The sequence below is a fragment of the Ipomoea nil genome, unplaced genomic scaffold (genome assembly GCF_001879475.1).
Source record: "Ipomoea nil cultivar Tokyo-kokei standard unplaced genomic scaffold, Asagao_1.1 scaffold1770, whole genome shotgun sequence".
Classification (NCBI taxonomy): Eukaryota; Viridiplantae; Streptophyta; class Magnoliopsida; order Solanales; family Convolvulaceae; genus Ipomoea; species Ipomoea nil.
In genome coordinates, this window is record NW_017618198.1 from 280,200 (window position 1) to 299,512 (window position 19,313).

At 34.6% G+C, this 19,313-nt stretch overlaps 3 protein-coding genes across 6 annotated transcripts; 2 read left to right on the forward strand and 1 right to left on the reverse strand.

The window, feature by feature from the left end:
* The first annotated feature begins 1,392 nt into the window (after positions 1–1,392).
* Positions 1,393–6,819, forward strand: LOC109192234 (zinc finger protein CONSTANS-LIKE 9-like). 3 transcript variants are annotated; one of them, XM_019342802.1, is made up of 5 exons: positions 1,393–1,592; positions 3,033–3,766; positions 4,995–5,222; positions 5,723–6,015; positions 6,135–6,819. In XM_019342802.1, the coding sequence occupies exons 2-5, from the start codon at positions 3,188–3,190 to the stop codon at positions 6,262–6,264; spliced, it is 1,230 nt and encodes a 409-aa protein (XP_019198347.1). In that variant the 5' UTR covers positions 1,393–1,592; positions 3,033–3,187; the 3' UTR covers positions 6,265–6,819. The 3 variants fall into 3 exon arrangements, with proteins under 3 accessions (XP_019198347.1, XP_019198349.1, XP_019198348.1); XM_019342804.1 differs by lacking the exon at positions 1,393–1,592 and adding an exon at positions 2,082–2,317; XM_019342803.1 differs by lacking the exon at positions 1,393–1,592 and adding an exon at positions 2,082–2,291.
* Positions 6,820–7,529: 710 nt separating this feature from the next.
* On the reverse strand, positions 7,530–10,815 carry LOC109192620 (RRP15-like protein). The gene is made up of 9 exons (XM_019343336.1): positions 10,708–10,815; positions 9,975–10,417; positions 9,221–9,322; positions 9,036–9,117; positions 8,893–8,912; positions 8,707–8,767; positions 8,246–8,325; positions 8,009–8,116; positions 7,530–7,885 (listed from the first exon to the last, which is right to left on the reverse strand). Exons 2-9 carry the CDS (start codon positions 10,389–10,391, stop codon positions 7,820–7,822), a joined length of 936 nt encoding a protein of 311 aa, XP_019198881.1. The 5' UTR covers positions 10,392–10,417; positions 10,708–10,815; the 3' UTR covers positions 7,530–7,819.
* A 5,877-nt stretch (positions 10,816–16,692) lies between these two features.
* LOC109192606 (probable E3 ubiquitin-protein ligase XERICO) lies at positions 16,693–18,987 on the forward strand. Of its 2 annotated transcripts, none has more exons than XM_019343314.1 (3): positions 16,693–16,790; positions 17,284–17,326; positions 18,283–18,987. In XM_019343314.1, exon 3 carries the CDS (start codon positions 18,297–18,299, stop codon positions 18,750–18,752), a length of 456 nt encoding a protein of 151 aa, XP_019198859.1. In that variant the 5' UTR covers positions 16,693–16,790; positions 17,284–17,326; positions 18,283–18,296; the 3' UTR covers positions 18,753–18,987. The 2 variants fall into 2 exon arrangements, with proteins under 2 accessions (XP_019198859.1, XP_019198858.1); XM_019343313.1 differs by lacking the exon at positions 16,693–16,790 and adding an exon at positions 16,837–17,043.
* The last annotated feature ends 326 nt before the right edge of the window (positions 18,988–19,313 follow it).

Here is a 19,313-nt window from a genome sequence, read left to right on the forward strand (position 1 = left end):
TGTGTAGACATACTATTATAAAAAATAAGTTTGGTTCATTAGATTTTAATTAAATATTACATAATTATATTTAGTAATTTATCATATATAAAATTCTTACTTTAATAATATTAATCATATCATAATTATTATTCAAATAATCAACTGTACTATACTTTTAATATAATAATATGAATTCTATAACTATAAATTTAATAGACACTACACACACAAAATTACGGAGTATTTTTCCTTAAAAGAAATTAACATTGAGTATTAATATTGAGCATATATTTGTGAGCATCCCGCATATAAAACACTAGTTGAGAAAACAAGTCTGAATACTATGGGAGAGTCAGTTGGACTATTCAATGTCATGTCGCTTCCACAACTTTTTTGTGATCTATTTATACTCTATAATGAACATATCTTGTCTTATAATTTATAATGTACATTACTCTAAATCATAATGTACATTATATTACTCCAAAAGTTTCATTATTCTAACACGTAATGTACATTATTTTAAAATGTAATGTACATTATTCTAACACATAATATACATTGTTCTAACACATAATGTACAGTATTTTTACTCATAATATTCAACGACGTCGTTTTGGACCATGATACACACAATAATTTGCATGTAAAACTTTATCACAATGATTTGACCTAATATTTATCAATTAATTAAATTATATTATATTTCTATTAAAAATTCAGTGAATTTTAAACATTTTAACCAAATTAACTAATAACTGATTTTTTTTTTAAATCATTAATCGACATAATTCGATTATTTGATTACCAATGAAATTAGATCAAATTAATTTAGTTAACAGTTAGCTAAAATTATTTCGATTTATTAGACAGTCCTAGACTATTATGACTCTTCTATATATGATAATTACATTTTTTTGAAAGGATAATTACATTTTTAATATCTTATAATCATAAATTTTAACTAATTTAATTGAACTTATCCAATATAAAAAATGTAATCAAACTTTTTCCATATTTTTTTAGTAGAAAGCAAAGTGGTATTCACATTTTTAAAATAAATATCATAAATAATTTTTTTTTACACTAATCAAATTATTTTAGAATAAAAGGAATATTTTGTTTTGAAAATGTGGAGTCATAGAAAAGATATAATGTATGGTCATTTTTTATTATAAAATTGTTTTAAAAAATAAAATTGGATGTGATATTATAAAAAGAAATCATTTAACAAAAAAAAAAATAACAAACTTTTAATAAAAATTGAAAGACAAAATATATATATTCAGAAAAGTCATTTTTCTTCCCGTTCTTAGCCTCGTCGAGTCGTCGGCCGTTTGGCCGATAACGGTTCCCGGCGATTTTGGCTGCTAGTAAAATTCGTAAAGGTGAAAAACGTGCAGGATTACGTCATTGGAGCACGTGGGCATTTTGGGAGGGGTAAAATCGTAAACGCACAACACAACCTTTATCATTTTTTATAAATCACTTCATGCAGGAAGGTCTCATCATTTTCCAGTCAGCGTGTAGAGATCGACTGCCAGTCTGACACTGGAAGCTGCTAAAGTCTCAATTTCTCCCCCGATTTCTTCATCACATTTTCAATCAAGGTATTCATATCTCAAATCGCCGTTTTCTGAAACGTTCGCTTCAATTCCGTATAATTACACCCAAAATTAAAGGAATTTTACGATATATGTTTTGTGATCATATGATATCACGTATTCATATGAATCATGTAGTGTATTTCTCAAATGTTATATCTGTACGTTTTCGTTGTTTATGTTTTCAAATGGAAGATTTACGGTTTCAATCGGGCGTGAAATGTATAATTTTGAACGATAAACAATATAGTGTCGTGAGGTATATGTATTTGTTTTTCTGTAATTTGAAAAACGAAGTGTGAAGGGGGTAATCAATTTATTTTTATTTTTATTTATTTTTAAATAGGGATTTGTCTTTTTATCTTTGGGTGGGGGAGGGGGTGGGTGTGATGAAGGGACTCCAAATAGGGAAAAGCTCAACTTTTACTTTTCATGCAAAGGACAGTGTCACTCCCAGCTCATCCCTTCCTTTTATGGTGTTCCCTCTCCTGAGATCTTTATTATCGCCTTATTATTACAGAGCATTATTATTGGTGTTATTAGGAGAATATATGGATAGATATAGAAAGATATAGGATTAATTATTATCTCAATTCTACACTTCAATTTCACACATAAGAAGTGTGTATGAAAGAGTGGGGGAGAGAGGTCTGATCTTTCTGTTTAGGGTTTCATTGTGAAGGTGAAAGCTGCTAAGAGATATGGGTATGTAATCTTCACTGTTAAATTAGGTGAGGGGAGTTTTTTTTTTTTTTTTGGGTGGAGGGGTGGGGGGGGTTTTAAAAACTATATATTTCTTCTTCTGTTCTGGGTTGGTTTCATTTTTCACTTATGATTTGTATGAGTTTGTTGAAAATTTACATTTCTTGAAGAATTCCAGAGCACAGTGTTCTTCAGATTATTAGTGGCTAATCTTTGGACGTCTTTGAATCTTGTTTTATCAGAGACTTCTCAACTTTGATTGGATATATTTTTTATTATTATGTTCTCACTAGGTGACTGCTTTTCATGTCCTGCACCTTTCTTTCTCTCTCTTGTTTGCACTTTAATGTGTTTTACTGGAGGCACTTTTAGTATTATTTTACTATGCTTGAAATGATTGATTTGATTAACTTGAAATTGCCCAAATTTCCAAAGATTAGACTTTTCAATATGAATTTAGAATTTTTGATGGTCAGAAGAAGAAGATATGTTATTCCCTGTTGTAGATTAGGATGGGCAGGAACAAACTGGTTGTGGTAATAACATATTTAACCTTTTGGTTCTCTGATTCTCTGAGAATCAAGTGCTCTTTGTTTTCTGAGTGAAATGGTTTCTTGTTATTCCTTAGATGTTAGGCGTCTCATATTCTTTCTACTTCTACCATTCTATTATATCTTCAAAATATAGTGTAAAATTGTAGAACTCTGAGTTATTTCTCATTTGTATTGGTTTTTGGCAATGCAGTTATTGTCTTGAAGGAGGAAGTGTAGAATCATCTGAACTGTTATTTGTGTTTGATTGAGAAGTGACTTTAATTGGTTAAAAGTCAGTGTCATCTGAAGGTCTAAAAAGAGTAGAATTCGAGCTTGGTTTTGATCTTGGGGAATTGGTGCAGAGTAATGGGTTATTTATGCGACTTCTGCGGGGAGCAGCAATCGATGGTATATTGTCGATCTGATGCAGCTTGCTTATGTTTTTCCTGTGACTGCCGTGTCCATTCTGCAAATGCCCTTTCACAGCGCCATTCCAGGACACTTGTATGTGAAAGCTGCAATTCACAACCGGCTTTTGCTAGATGTATTGAGGAAAGTTTATCTCTTTGTCAGAATTGTGATTGGGAAGCACATGCTAGTTCTAGTACAAGTTCCACCCATACTAGGCAACCGGTTAGTCATTATTTGGGCTGTCCTTCAGCTGCAGAACTGCCTTCACTCTGGTCTTTTCTCTTAGGTATCCCTTTGATCGGTGATTCCACTTGTGAGAGTGGCATGAGTTTGATGAGCTTAACAAATAATGATCCTAGGGATATCCAAGGGTCTGAAGGAAAGAGCGCTCAAGATGTGTCCACTGTGGTCGAAGGAAATGAGTCGCGGAGTGTGGATAAATCTACCATTTGCACGGAGTCTTCTAAGGAAACTCCACTTAACAAACTGGAGAATGTCGAACTGTTGACTGAATCCACCAATTCTACTTCAAAGGTAATTTTATTTTATTTTATTTTTTAATAATACTTGAGGTTAGAAGGAAATGGTTGTAACATGATTGTGGAAATAATGGAAAACCCTTACCTAACCTTATCATAAACTTAGGTTTAGTCCATTATATAGCACATGATGTGCCTATATAATCATGTGCATTAGTGTCAAAATGTGTACTATTCCATTGCTATTAGTATAATAAATATAATCTTGCTTTCTTTGGTTTCCCCCTCATTGTTGGGTGGTATTTAGTCATCACCTGCCAAACTTTCAACCCATCAGTTTTAACGTGGTATTAGAGCCTTATAACCCTAGAAAACTTCAAATTTCTTTTGCCGTTACCATTGCCAGAATCACTATTCTGTTTAGCAGAGTTACCGTTCTGGTGACTTTGCCTGCCTTCTTTCAATATCAATATGCCATGGTTATTTCTTCAACATGTTCAGTTCTGACACTACCATGTTTAGAACCTAGAGCCATTGAGTTTCAAAAGAGTGGAAAGTTGAAGTATAGGAAAACCCAAGCATAAACCTATTGTAGCCTTAGGCTTAGCCCATTACACGACACATGATATACCCACCCATATAATCGATATGTTCTTGCTTTCTTTAGTTTCTATGTATTACTTGCAAGTGGTGGCTACCACCACCAAACCTTCAAACCCTTGATCTTAACAATGATATCTCAGAAATTGATGGTCTGATCATGCTGACCAGTCTGAACTGATGTTGGTCTTACATGTGTTAGAGCCTATAGATTGTCTTCCATTTCACTTTAGTGTTTTTGCTCAATGCAGCGGTGATTTAAATGCATAATTCTTTTGTCATCTCTGGTAGCCATTTAGTTTATCACTCTTCAAACAAAAATTTACATAGCTTTAAGACTGACTGAATGCTAGGCGCTTGCTGAGTGAAGTGCAGATTGAAGGGGACTATTTCAGGGAACACATAGAATGTTAATAGCAAGAGAATGAATATGAGGGAGTTAAAGGTAGAGGGCTCCTTATGCTGTTATATCTTATGCCATAAACAGATTATGTTGTTAGATTCGGGAATGTTGGGATTATCTACTTCTTCCCCTCTCTTCAGAAAAGAGGAGAGAGGAGTGGTTGATCTTCGACTGAAGTGGCACCATATTTCTGCTTCAAATGCATCTTTCTTGTCTTCCTTTTTTTCTTTTAACTCACTTCTTGAGAATAACTTTGGCTTCTTATATTGCTATCATTCAGGTTTGCTATTCTGGAACCAAAGGCCAAACTTTATATGAAGATGAACCTACCTATGGGGATATCAATATGGATGAGCTTGATCTAAGTTTTGAGAATTATGAACAATTTACTGCTTCTCTTAATGATGATGCAAATGAGCTTTTTAAGGATGAAGGTATTGATGGCTTTTTTGGAACAAACAATGTGCCTGGTGCTGATAATGATTCTCAGGATGCAAATGATGTCGAGGTTGGTCTAATGCTGAACTCTTAAATCTAACTGCTTATCTCTCCCTTGTTGCTACAAGCAAAAACTTCTTTGTTGATAGAATTCTTATAAAGCTCATACACTTCAACACTTCCAAATTAAAATAATCATTAAAAGTTAACTCCTTCGTGCCAAGATTTATTGTTCATGATGCAATCAACAATATTCACAATCTGTCGTATATTGTGCAAGTCATCTTTAGATTCACTTCCTCACAATATTTGAGCTTGCATGACTTAAAACTTCTATGTATGTATTTGTATACACACGTATTACTTAACTCAGGGTACATTAAGCACTCAGCTTTTAACAGCCTTGCTTCGCTGTTCAGATAGTTTATGTTTGCATGATCTCTTCTTGTTTTTTTGCTATTGTTTTGCACCTTCATGCGTCATCAGAATACATTGATATTTGTTTCCATTGTCTATGATTCCCGTCTTAATAGTTAGCGAGCATTTTAAGACGTTGATTACTTGTGCCAGGGGTCATCAATCAATTGGATAAATACAATACAACCAGAGCTCAGCAATGCTGCATTTGCAGATTCCACAACCAGCAAAACCGAATCTATAAACTGTTTTGCAAGACAAGATAAGTACAGCCTCTCATTCTCGAATCTCTCTGGAGAGAGCGCTGGACTTCAGGACTGTGGACTTTCCTCGATGTTCCTCGTGGGAGAGCCACCATGGGGTTCCTCAGGTCCTGAAAACTTATTGCCTTCAAGTAGTAGGAGTAACGCCATATTGCGCTACAAAGAGAAGAAGAAGACACGCAAGTAAGAACAGCAAATTTTTTTCCTTAGAAAAAGTGTATTTATGCCATCTGAAAAGCTATTGCCGAGATTGTAGAATCCCCCTTAATTTGACTCTGGCAAATTTCTTAAAATTGTGACAGATTTGAAAAGCAAGTGAGGTATGCTTCGCGTAAGGCAAGAGCTGATGTTAGAAGGCGTGTGAAGGGAAGATTTGTCAAAGCTGGGGATGCTTATGATTACGACCCAAAAGGCCAAACCAGAACCTACTGAGTAAATATTTCTTTGCATACTCGCTGGGAAAGAAATAGTCCTTAAATTTCTTAGACTTGTTTTTGGCGCTTCTTGCAAACGGATAAATGATGACAAATTTTACGGTGACTGCAGTATATACTGAACAGAACAGAGCATCCACATCAATGAATCAGATTCGATAATTGAAGAAAAAACAAAAAAACAAAAAAAACAAAAAAAACAAAAAAAAAAAAAGGATAGATGTATACTTCATTCAACAATTAAATTTACCTACTTTAAGAAGAATGGCTTTCTCCAAAAAAAACAACAGTCTACTGCATTTGCACTGAGGATTCTCATGCAAGGCTTAGGGCTATCCCGCCTCTCCCATCTTCAACTCTAACTGGAGAAGAGTTTGCGCGCGATGAGATGTCCTGAAACATTCAGAAATGGTTTCAGGTCAAAGGATTAAAAGAAGCTCTCTTGGAATGTTGTCCTGTGATCTATACCTTTACCCCTCTATGCAGTATGTAGTAGGAGTTAGGTGTTTCAATTGATTCTCAAGAAATTAATGGAGGTGTATATATTTTCCCAGTCTTTTGATTCACATTTAAGAGGGGTTGAGCTTTGAAATAATCCCCTCATATACATATACATATATATACATACATATATTCTTCATCCAAACGATTGTAATACAACTGTGTGTAATAATCTGAGGTTTCTGTCTGGCAAATGCTTTGGCATTTTTCTTTCTGTTTCAGATTCCAGGAATGGTTCATTGGGTTAATAGAGTCTATCACTCTATTGGTTCACTATATGACATGATGTATTTTCATCTTTTGACATGGTATATAGTGAAACTGAATTTAGCTAATTGATTGGTTAATTTTATCTTTTTACTAAATCTATCTTATCCGAGTAACACTTGCATATTTGCAATTTCCTTCTATTTTCTCTATTGTCATTCTCATTCCAAAAGCAAAACTATTATCTTTGTTAAATCGGTTAATCAGTTAAACCATAAGCCTATAAAATAAATAACAAAATAAAAATTTTGCTTTACTAGTAGTCGCAAAATGAGACATTATGCGAGCAATTTAGCTCCAAACAGCCCACACGGACTTAGTTCACTGGTTCAATAGCGACAGTTTCGAAATTATGACCACAATGAACAAATCTCTTGTGCGTACTAACATTTAACCCTGTCTACTACATCCTCCCAAATGCTCTGTCGAGCAGGGTGAAGGACCCTTGGGTTTGGGATTCAATGGTGAAAACATTTTTTACACTTATTTGGCAGCTGTGAAAAACCTGTATTTTGATTATATAAATAAATAGAATAGTAAGCATCCAAAGCTGAGTGGATTAATACTGGTTAATACAACAGGGTAGGAGCAGTATTTTCTCTGAGAACAACTGGAGAGGGTAGAACTTTTGTCACTCCCATTCTGGAGCTGCTTCAACTTGGATACAACATGCCACCATCCCATAACCATAATTTCAAGAAGAAGCTTGGATTCTTTAACTGCAACGAATACGCTTTGACAATCACGTGGTCATTAGCTTGAAAACTATCTAACATTGCAAAAATCTAATCGTCATCCGATGAAGAATCTGTATCTGCTGGCATCCCAGATTCGTCTCCCATAGCCGTATCCTGAATGTGCAGTAGAGTAGGTCAAAGATCATCCATCGTACAAGAAGCTAACACCAAGAACAAAAGGAACTATTTTTGCATTATCTCTTGATTTAATGTTCGTTAATAGCAAGAGGCTCTTACCGGCTTTTTATCCCAGTCTTTCAACTTTGGATTGGTTAACATGTAATTGTCACGTAATGGAGCCCACGCAGGGCCGTCTTTATCTCTTGACCCACCAGAAGTTCCAACCTGCATGCAATTAGTATATATATAGATTAAGCATAGTGAAAATTATGCTTTGTTCAGAAAATTTCTCAAAATAACTGGTCTTTCTTGTACTTGCACATGTGAGAGAATATATCAAGAAAGTGGGGTGACCTTTTGAACAATACTAGTTGACTGGGATGAAGTCTTGCCCAACTCAGAGAAGAAAGCCTCTTTCTTTCGCTTCTTTATTGCTAATAGGTCAAACATAAAAGAGTAGCAGTTAGTACCAAATTGTAATCCAACTACCAAGCAATATAGCAGCTAAGGAATAAATACTACTCTATAGTTCAATCACCGCAAGATGTTTATTAATATGCTACATTAACTATATAATGTGTAGTCTGAAAGTTGAATGGTCTTTGAGATGTCTAAGATATGAATCACAAGAAAAACACACTGATACCATTCTTTTTAACGAGCTCCTAAATCAACACCTCATTAACCTCCCCCGCAACTCCACAACCCGGCAACTCTCATAATATATAGCTTACAAGTATCATCGCTATCTTTTCAACAAACTAACCAAGAAAAGAGAGCTTTGAAAGCGGAAATATTTAGTTATTTTCACTTACTTTTTTCATCTTTTGCCCTTGAGGGATTTAAGCCTCTTTGAGCTTGTTGCGCCTTGTTAACCTTTAAGGGGAAGAAAAAAAGAAAAAGCTTGAACTTTGTATAACATATTCAACAAGCAACATCCAACAGAAAATGTATAATAACAAAATGGCACCGAAAAGGTAGAACTTTGCATCACTACTTACAGCATTGAACAACTTGACCACTGAGATTCCAGCAATGCATATGGGCAACACAGAAGCAAGTTAGTTTCACATCCTAATAGCAAGCTTAATGAAGCAATTGTTGTTTATCATTAAATTCGAACAAAAAAAACTTAATACAGTACCTCCTTTTGTAGCAATTCCTATTAGCAACTTTTCATGAGAGTCCAAATAATTAGCTGGTTTCACATGGCCCTTTTCTCCAATCTTGTACATGAACGAGAATAAAAAGCAACTTCAAATATTTAGAAATCAATGAGTTATTGAAGTATTTAAATATTACATAATGTAAGAACTCAGAAATACATACCAAGTGTTTCTCCTTCTTTGCCTCACCCTTCACTTTCCGTTCTGCTTCTTCTTCGGCAAGTTTCTCTGCTACAAGCTTCTTTTGGGCTGATAACACAGGACCCTGAAAACCGCATCCACTCATAATTAAAGTTTCGACTTTCTATTTGTTAAAAAGCACTATACCCATGTCAAGTCGGATTGAAGCATAAATGCAATTCAAAATCAACTTAAAAACTATTATCAGTAATCACTTATTCCCGGGGCAACCATTCCATATCAATATAAAATATAGAGGTTAGCTACTCTATATACGATTATGGCAATAGATAATTATATAACATCCACACATCAACAAGATTACTCTTTTCATCCTACCTATAAATAACTATGCAAGAAATCACTTCAAGGTTTATAGAAAGGGTGAGTCTCCTATGAGGTTGTCTTATGGATCCGTGAGACAGGTCGGATCAATATACTTATGTTAAAAAATTTAATACTAATCAGAATAAATTGTTGGTTACTTATAAAGGAAAATGTAATACTTTTGAGAAAAATATAATACTTGTAAATCAAAATATAATATTTAAGGGATGAACAGCTACTTAGGAGAAAAAAGTATAACAAAATTAATTGATTGTTACCTATAGGAAAAATGTGAAATATAATAATATTAGGGGTTTGAAAGAGTTAGTACAAGGAAAATTATAATACTTATGTCTCATAGGACACAAATGAAGAAGATGATGAAGTTCAACTGATTGAGAGCTACTAACCAGCACATCATCAGAAGCAGAATCAGTTTCCTTAAGGAGTTTCCTGAATGCAATTCTGAATGCCTTACATCCCTCCGTGAACCTAGTAATTCCGGGCTGAATTTCTCCGCCTTCATCTCCAGACACTTCATTCTCTTCTCCACCATCTCCTTCCTCATTAAAAGAATCCTCTTCAAATTCATCCTGTACCGACGTTCCTCCCACCACCGCATTGTCCTTATCATCTTCTTCTTCATCCTCATCTGAATTATAATCCCTTGCCCTCTTCTCAAACAGCTTCCTCATTTTCTTATCTATTTTAGGCTTTTTCTCGTTAAACGGCGCCGTCCTCTGCTTCTTCTTCGCTTTCCCGCTTCTCTTCTTGCTCCCAATGTGTCGCCTTTTTATGCCCTTCTGTACTTCCGTCGTTGTCTCCATTTCTTCCCCCAAAAACTTCCTTCGAGCTACACACAAAAAATTGGAGATTACCACAAAATTAAGTTCGACTCCCGGTTTTGAGAAGATCAACTATTAACAACTGATCCTTTGTCCGCTAAGGTAAAAAAGCGGTTTTATCCAACGCACACTATCGAATAGGTTTTCATCGTTATCCCAAAAAATGGAGGTTTCAGTTGAAATCAAACCGAACCAAAAAAAAAAAAAAAAAAAAAAAAAAAAAAAAAAAACGAATTTCGCCAAAGCAACAATGCATATGTGAAAAGTTGAACTCAAAACTGAATTGAAATTAACTTACCGGAGCTGCGAACGTCGATCGGAGCAAAGAGGTTTAGCGGTGGAGGCAGCAGGGGAGAGGCTTATGAGTTATGACAACCCTACCGAGCGATGCCACTTTTCTTTCTTGAGCTCTTACGACTTACGAGGTTGTTTATGAGTTTCACGCGCTCAATGTCGGGCTTTGTCCAGCCCGTTAAAACATAATGGGCCTCAGGATTGAGCTCCTTTATTATGAAGCAATATTGGGCCTCCGCCCATCTTCTCTAAACTTTTGGGTCAGGGACTAAGCCCAAAGCAATGCTACAAAGGGGGCCCAACTTTATGTCTAATGAGGATCTTGATCAAGAACCACGGTTGGAAAAACGACGTCGTGTTGACTAAAAAGCGCGTCTCACTTAAAAAAAAAAAAAACAATTTCAATTTCCGGCAATAGCATTATGTTGTGCATAATTTAAACTATATATTCAGAATGAATGAAATACAAATCCAGAATGAATGACCTAAAAATCCAGAATGAATAAACTAAATATCCAACATGAATGGAAAAAAATTCAGTTTCGATTTTCGTCTAAATATCCAGAATGAATAAACAACATAATGCTGTTGAAGGAAATTGAAACTGTTTTTTTTTTTTTAAATAGACGACGTCGTTTTTGCAACTATGTGCACCATGCATTTTGCACACGGTTGCACAGCATAACCATGGAAGAATCACTAGTTATATTTTTTTTGAATGCTATTGATTTAATATGTCTAAATGGTACATTTGATTGCCTTTCTCAACATAATGAAACACAAAGAGTCAACAACGCCTCCACTGAGTCTCAATCTCATAACCTCCCACATAAGAAATGTCACTATATGTCATTTGAGCACAAGGTACTTGGCCCCTTGTTGTCAATGAATGAAGTAAGATACGTGTCAATTGATCTGAGTAGTCATTTACACCGGGACCCACCTAATTATATAAAATAGTGCCTATTATATATCATTTAAAGGTTCTAAATTCTCATTATATAATTCACTATATTTTCAACCTTCTAGTGAAGTGGCAATCATGCATTTACTGCTAGTTCAATCAATCATTCACCATCAATTATTTGCTCTTCTGATTTCATATTTAAATGACGATTAAGTGAGCTGAGGAATATTAAGATTCTGACATAATTGAAAAAAATCTTAATGTAGTTAAGATACACATGAAAAATCACAATTTTCTATTGTTTAAGATTTGAATAATGTGATCATTTTTCATAGTTCAATGAACTTGGACTGACTTTATTAAAGTGGAAAGGTCACTATGCTGATTTCGTCCAATTTTATGTTATTTGACTACGTGCACTTAGGTCTTATAAATAACATAGAATATAACTCTATGATATTGACTTTTCATATATATATATATATATATATATATATATATATATGAAACTGTACGTTTTGAATGTGTTTTCTCTGCCCCTCAATCTTTCTTTTTTTTTTTTTTTTTTTTTTTTTTTTGCGAACTATTCTCTGCCCCTCAATCTAGACTAAAGTTTTAATTTAATAAAATTGGTAATAATAAATGAATTTCGATAGACTTATTAAAATTTTGGAATTATATAAACGACAACTGATATGACCTAAATGGCTAAACCATATCATATTAAAGGCAAAGTGGCAGGCTACTAGACTCAACCTAACTTAGAGGACTTGACCCATGAAAGCTATATAGGGCATTTGTTCAAGAATATATATATATATATATATATATATATATATATATATTTAGTGTATCTAAGATTTTTACCATAAAAAACAATGACTAATCATCTCGTTAAATTTCAAGAATATTATGAAAATTTCAAAGGCCGTTTTACTAGCACAATCTATTATAATAGAGATAATTAGGTAGTAGAGGGCATGCTCCAACAAAATAACTCCTTTAGCAGTTATGATCAAACAATGTAACAATTAAGAATATATGTTATAAATAGAGAAAAACTTATCATTTCACAATCTTCTCTTATTTCCAAGTAAATTTACTATGATCTTGATGTACAATTTAATTGATTGACCAATTCAAAATAAATACAAAATGCCATTTTAAATTCCCTCTAAGGTGCTTTAAAAAAAAAAAAAAAAAATCCCTCTAAGGTGAATGGTGCTATGAACAATCAAGCTAACAAGGCAATGATGAATGTTCTTCCCCACCTCTCACACGATCCTCAAACACGCATGTATTAAATTTTACATAACTTAATTGATAGGATAATTGGATAAAAGGTACTAGACTTAATCCATAGCACTTTTGATTTAACCTGTCAAAGCACTAAAGACAGTTATACAGTAACACTAGATAGCAGGTGGAACGGTGCACGTGCTTAAGGCATAGCTCAACATACTTATTGGAACACGTCACCGACCCATAAAGAAACAACAGTTATGGAGGGTTAGAACACTTATGAAGGATTTTGTAGTATACAAGCCAAATCTCTGTGATAACAGGGAAACACGCACTAAAATTTGTACTCAACCTACTGAAGCACAAAGAGCCAATAATAACACCCCCACTAAAATTCAAACTCACAACCTCTCATATAGGAGTCCAACCCAAGTACCATCTGTGCACAAGGTACTTGACTTTTAAATCAATTAATTTACAAATAACTATTGAATATTTTTTTAAAAAAATTACAATATTATATTTATTACAATTATAGTAAAAAAAAAAAAAGTGTGTAATTCATGTTGTTGGGTCATGTCATGGTCTCTATCACATTCACACGTATACGTTTTCTTGCTCTATCTGCTCCTTAATGGTGGTTGGAATTTGTAGGTGTGTGTATTCATATATACACATCACAAGAAAGCGATATATATATATATATAGGCGGGTTCAGGTGCGGCAGTGTCTTACGGTGCGGTTATTTCTTACGGTGCGGCAACACCAATAGTTCACCAAATATGCACCATCAACGTTAGGAAATACACCACACAAAACAGAGTAAACAGAGCCCTGCATCACCAAAAACACACCATTAGGTGTGAGTAAAAACATCATACACTGTTCGGAAATACACCATTGGGGGTGGTGAGTTATATAGTGTGTTTTTTTGAGTCTGGTGTATTTTGTGATGTTTTATTACATTTCATTGGGGTGTGTTTTTATTACACTGTTGGTGCATATTGTTAACACTGTTGGTGTATTCTGAAATTTGACCGTACCACCGCACCGTAAGACCCCGCCGCATATGAGCGTTCTTATATATATATATATATATATATGACTTTAATTCTGCATGTTCACATGTAGTCATATATAGATATATATGATATATGGTGGCGCCCGGCGGTATATTTTTTGGGCACGTCACGCCCAGTTGCATGCCACTTGGCCATGAAGGTAGTGACGAAGGGGCCATTGGAAGACACCTCATTTCATTCTGTGAATGTTGCTCCGACAACTGGACACGTACTCTTTTCAGGATCATCATTATAATAATATTAATAATAATGTATGTATGTGTTATATCTTCTTCCAATTTATAGGGTATTCGGGTTTGTCCAGAATTTACATCGTTAAATATGGTGATTAATATCTTCGGTGAATTATAGATATATTTTTTGGTGGGATAACTAACTTAGATATTTAATGTATGAGAAATTTCACTTTGAGACTTACTTCGAGCTAGTAGTTTGACTCTTGTCGTGAATACTCGAGGTTTGAGTTAAGCTCTTTATGCACAAAAGTGTACAATTTAATGTTAAGTTTCGAAGTTATATTAGTTTAATTTACTTTTTTATGGACATGAGTACCGTGTTTATTCATAGAGTTCAAGATATATTCAGACAAAGTAAAAAAAAAAAAAAATTGGGTCATCAAAAAATAAAAATAATCTCGTCTTAATAAATATGTTGCTTCTTAATTTGATTTCTAAATTTGAATTAGTGTTTTTAAATTTTTGTTTTGATTTTTTTGTTCATATTAGTACTTTAGATGTCATTATATTACGATTAATTATAGTGCTTTTTTCTTTTTGTATTTTTAAAACTTTTATTCAGTCTTACATAACCAAACATCAATATTGAAAAATCATTCCAATCCTATCATACTACCAAACATGCAAAATACTTGCACCAATATCTATTACCATTAAAGTATTTGATTCCCGGCTCATTATCGTTCTAATTTTTATGTGCGAACCAAACACACCCTAAGTTGAGTGTCTATTATTATGAATGTTTTTGATAAATTTAATGAGAATTAAGAAGAGTTTGGACTAAGTCTATTTCATAGTTGATAAAGGCTATGTTTAGTAAAATATTAGCCTATTAGTCCATTTGGCTTATTTGACTACTATTAATTGTTTGACTTGATTAAATAATCAATTTTAAAAATGCTAAAATTCAAACAAATTCTCAAAGCAGTTTTTTCAATTTGCTTTTTGAGAAAAGAAATTATACCAAACAGATATCAGCTAACAACTATTTTACCAAACATTTTTCTACAATCAGTTAATGTTATTAACTAGTTATACTCTCTAATTAACACAATCAACTAACAGCCAATCGTTATGCTATGGACCCGTGTCCAGCATGCATGCTGGACTCGGGTAACAGTGCCGTTAGTGGCACTGTTATCTTCCACATATTTTTTAATTTCAGACCGCTTCGTTATAGGAGTATATTTTCATAATTTTATTACTATATGTTCATAATGTCAGAGCTCTATGTTCATAATTTCATAACTGTACATTCATACTTCCATAACTGTACATTCATAATTCTGTAACTGTACATTCATAATTCAATAATTGTAACTTCATAATTTTCGAAGCTCTATATTCATAATTTTATCATATATGTTCATATTGTAAGTTCATAATGTCAGAGCTTTGTGTTCATAATTTCATAATTGTATATTCATAATTGCATAACTGTATATTCATAATTGCATAACTGTACATTCATAATTCCGTAACTATACATTCATAATTCAATAACTGTAAAATCATAATTTTCGAAACTCCATGTTCACAATTTTAGAGCTCTATGTTCATAATTTTATCACTATATGTTCATAATGTCAGAGCTCTGTGTTCATAATTTTATAACTTACATTCATAATTTCATAACTGTACATTTATAATCTCATAACTGTACATTCATAATGACACAAACGAATAACGCCGTTAACGCCGAGACAAAATCAAATTTCTTTTAACTGAAATAACGCATTTTCCCTGAAAACGACATCGTTTTGAACTGATGTCCATAATATGTTGTGGACACGGGTCCAGGGCATAGTAACAGCCATTTACCAAACAGGGCCAAAATTCTTAATTTTTGGAGTGGAGTTAAAGTTTCAGATTTTTAGATTGAGTGTTTATCAGGTAAGTATGATATTTTAGTTCCTAACAAATTACAAGGTTGAACGGTGCACGCAAGGATCCATATCCATTTTGATACTGTATTTCCAGGACTGAGATAACTCGTTTGTCTGGTTCAATTTATATTTGTCAGGATTTTTACAGTTGGAAATACACTAATTATATATACACACTGATGGGTTCAACATGGAACATGCAGTGATGCAGTTAGGGAAAGTGACAAAATTTGTGGTGAGGCCCACTCTAAAGTTTTGCTCAGTCATAATGTAGAGGTTCGAATTCTGAAAATTTAAAGTCATAAAGAAGTGTTTAAATTCTAAAAACTTAAAGAGTTATTAGGAAAGATGATAAAAAAAAATTTATACACAGAGTATACACATAAGAGGTGAAAAAGTAACTTAGATTTATTCATTAAAAAGTTATTTAAAAAAACTTTAAAAATTTAAATTAGTTTGACGTAAGCTGAAAATTTAATGTATTAAAAAAATTAGGATTGGGCCAAGAATGTCTGATTATATAAATGGGGGAGGGGGGTTGGGGTGGTATTTGGAGGTTATGGCAGGTTCACATCATCAGCCATTATCAATACAACACACCACTGTACCAATCTCTTTCCTTTGGGTTCATATGAATCTCTAATAACTCCCAAACTTCATCTTCTTCTTCTCTGAACACTAATAAGAACATCAGATTCTTGCCAAAGGGATCAAACTTCTGCACCTCCATCTCTGTGTAAGTAGTACCCACTTGCTTCTATTGTGGTTTTCTTCTTTTTCTTTTGCTTTTTATCCCTTTTTTGGTTCACAAAAAGCTGTTCTTTTTATTGATGGGCTTCACATGGGAAGTGGGTGTGATCTGTGTATAGATCTCAGTTTTTAGCCCTTTTGGGGTGGCAACTTGCAACTCTATCTATTTGGTGATCTCAACTTTCTTTTCTTGCTTGGTCTAATTCTGCAATTCATTCAAGAAATTTCCCAGAAGAGGTTTCTCTTTTCTCTTTCCCTATCCAAACTTTTGTTGAAATAAAAGATTTTGTAATTTTCTCTCAAGATAGGAAGAAACTACCCATATCTTTCATTGAAAAGAATGGCATATATATATGATAGTGTTTCACTTGGTGGATCTGTGTTTAGCCCTTTTCTTGTAATCAGGATTTGGATTGTGAAAAAGGGATTTGATGTGATATTGTCCTTTTTTTTTTTTTTTTTTTTTTTTTTTTGCAGATCCTGTGTATTGAGTTCTGTTGGTTTTGCTCAGAGGCAGAAGGTAAAATTTTTGTATACTGCTGTCTCTTGTAGTTTGCTATGATGTAATCATCCTCCATCACCTTTGAGTCCTGTGTTGTTTTAAGTGGTTAGTTGTTTCATGTGCTCTGAATTTGGTAAACCCGAGATAACCCCGTCTCGGGTTTACCAAATTCTGTCTAGGTTGTTCATAGCTTATCGGCTCATATCAAGAAGGTAAATAGGTTGCTTACACGGGTCGAATTTGGATACCAAGTTAACAACCGACCTGTTTAGCATATAACCATTAATGTGAAATCCAATTATCAGCTAAGACTTTTAGTTAAGATGAAGCAAATCTGCAAATGCTTCAATAACTTAGGTCAAACTTGGAACTTTGTTGTTACCCGTCAATGACCCGATCAACTTGGTTGGGTTGCCCAATGTTAAGATTGTTAACCAGTTTTGATTGTATGTAATGAAGGGTTCATTGCTCTGCACCTGATCAGCCTTTGTAAATTGTATGTAATGAAGGATTGGTGGACACTTGTGCTTCCATAACTTTTAGATTAAGAACCAAATTAATAATAAATTTTAGATTCCGAATTCATGTGAATGTAACAGTGTCCTTGGGAGGGGAGGGCTGCCTCCCAAATGACCCTAAACGAGATTTGGCTAGATTAGTCCCGTCATGGCACCCGTGGAGGGCTGTCTCCCGAATGAGATTTGACTAGATTAGTCTCACGCCTTTGGGAGGGCTGCTCCCGAATGAGCCTGACTAAGATTTGATTAGATCAGTCTCATCTGTACCATCATTGTGCCCTCGGGAGGGTTGTCTCCCGAATGAACCCGACCGGGATTTGACTAGATTAGTCTCTCATCTTGTAGGAAAGGATGTGAATGTCCATGCAGTTATGTTGTTTTGTTTGTTCAAGTCTTTCCATTAGTTCATTTCTATTAAGGGAATTTGCTGAGCTTCAAAGTCATGTTTGTTGGCAGGTTTCGAGTCTAGTATGGGTCTCTCGCCATATTCTACACCTGCAGATGCGGGTGTTCTGTGCGTGATTCTGGTCAATACCGCCATATCCATCTCGATTGTCAAGGAGATTGTCCGGTCAATCCTTAGCGTCATTGGCATCCGGATTGCATCCTGGGAAGACTACACCATTGAAGGCCCCTTGGACACCCTCGAGTGTCGAGGAACCCCCTCGGAGTCCTACATAGAGGAGTTTCGCAGCCGAACACCCCCCATCCGGTACGACGCAATGTGCATCTCTAACAACCCAGAGCAAGAGTGTTCTGTTTGCCTGGCAGAGTTCAAGCCAGATGCCGAGATAAACCAGCTGCCTTGTGGGCACGTTTTCCACACGGCCTGCCTCGAGAAGTGGCTCAAGTACTGGAACGTCACCTGCCCGCTTTGCAGGAACTACATGATCCCGCAAGGAGAGGACGATGGTTGCCCAATGTGAGTCATTAGATGTTTGCGAGAACCGAGACGAAACCCCTCGTTTGTACAGCTTAGTCGTCTTCAGACCGAGCATTGCTCGGGCTGTTAAGACACCACGTCGTAGTTGTATACCTATGTTCATCAGGCAATGTTTGCGTCCTCTAGCAGCGACGGGTCCTCGTGACCAATATACATTGCTGTACATATACTAAGAACACTTCTGCAATCCACAAAATTTTCAGGCATTCAGTTCTCTACCAACTGATCATGTTTATGCTCTGATCTTTCTTTCTGTGCTAATTCCGAAGCTTAAATTTTCAGGTAATCTGAGTCTTAAGAGTGTCCCACATTGAAAAAATAAGAAGCGATATATGGGTTTATAAAGTTAGACTACTAATTGATTGGTTTTAGTAGTTTAATTCTTATGCATTATAGTCTGGTTGAGTGAGCTTGAACCCTTGAAAAGGGTTTGTAAGTGAAATTTTATGTATAAATTTTCATTTTCATACATTAGATTTCTAGCTTAGATTAGACTAATCTTAACCTCTCAGAGCGGGGGCCCCGGGGGAATGTATAAATTTTG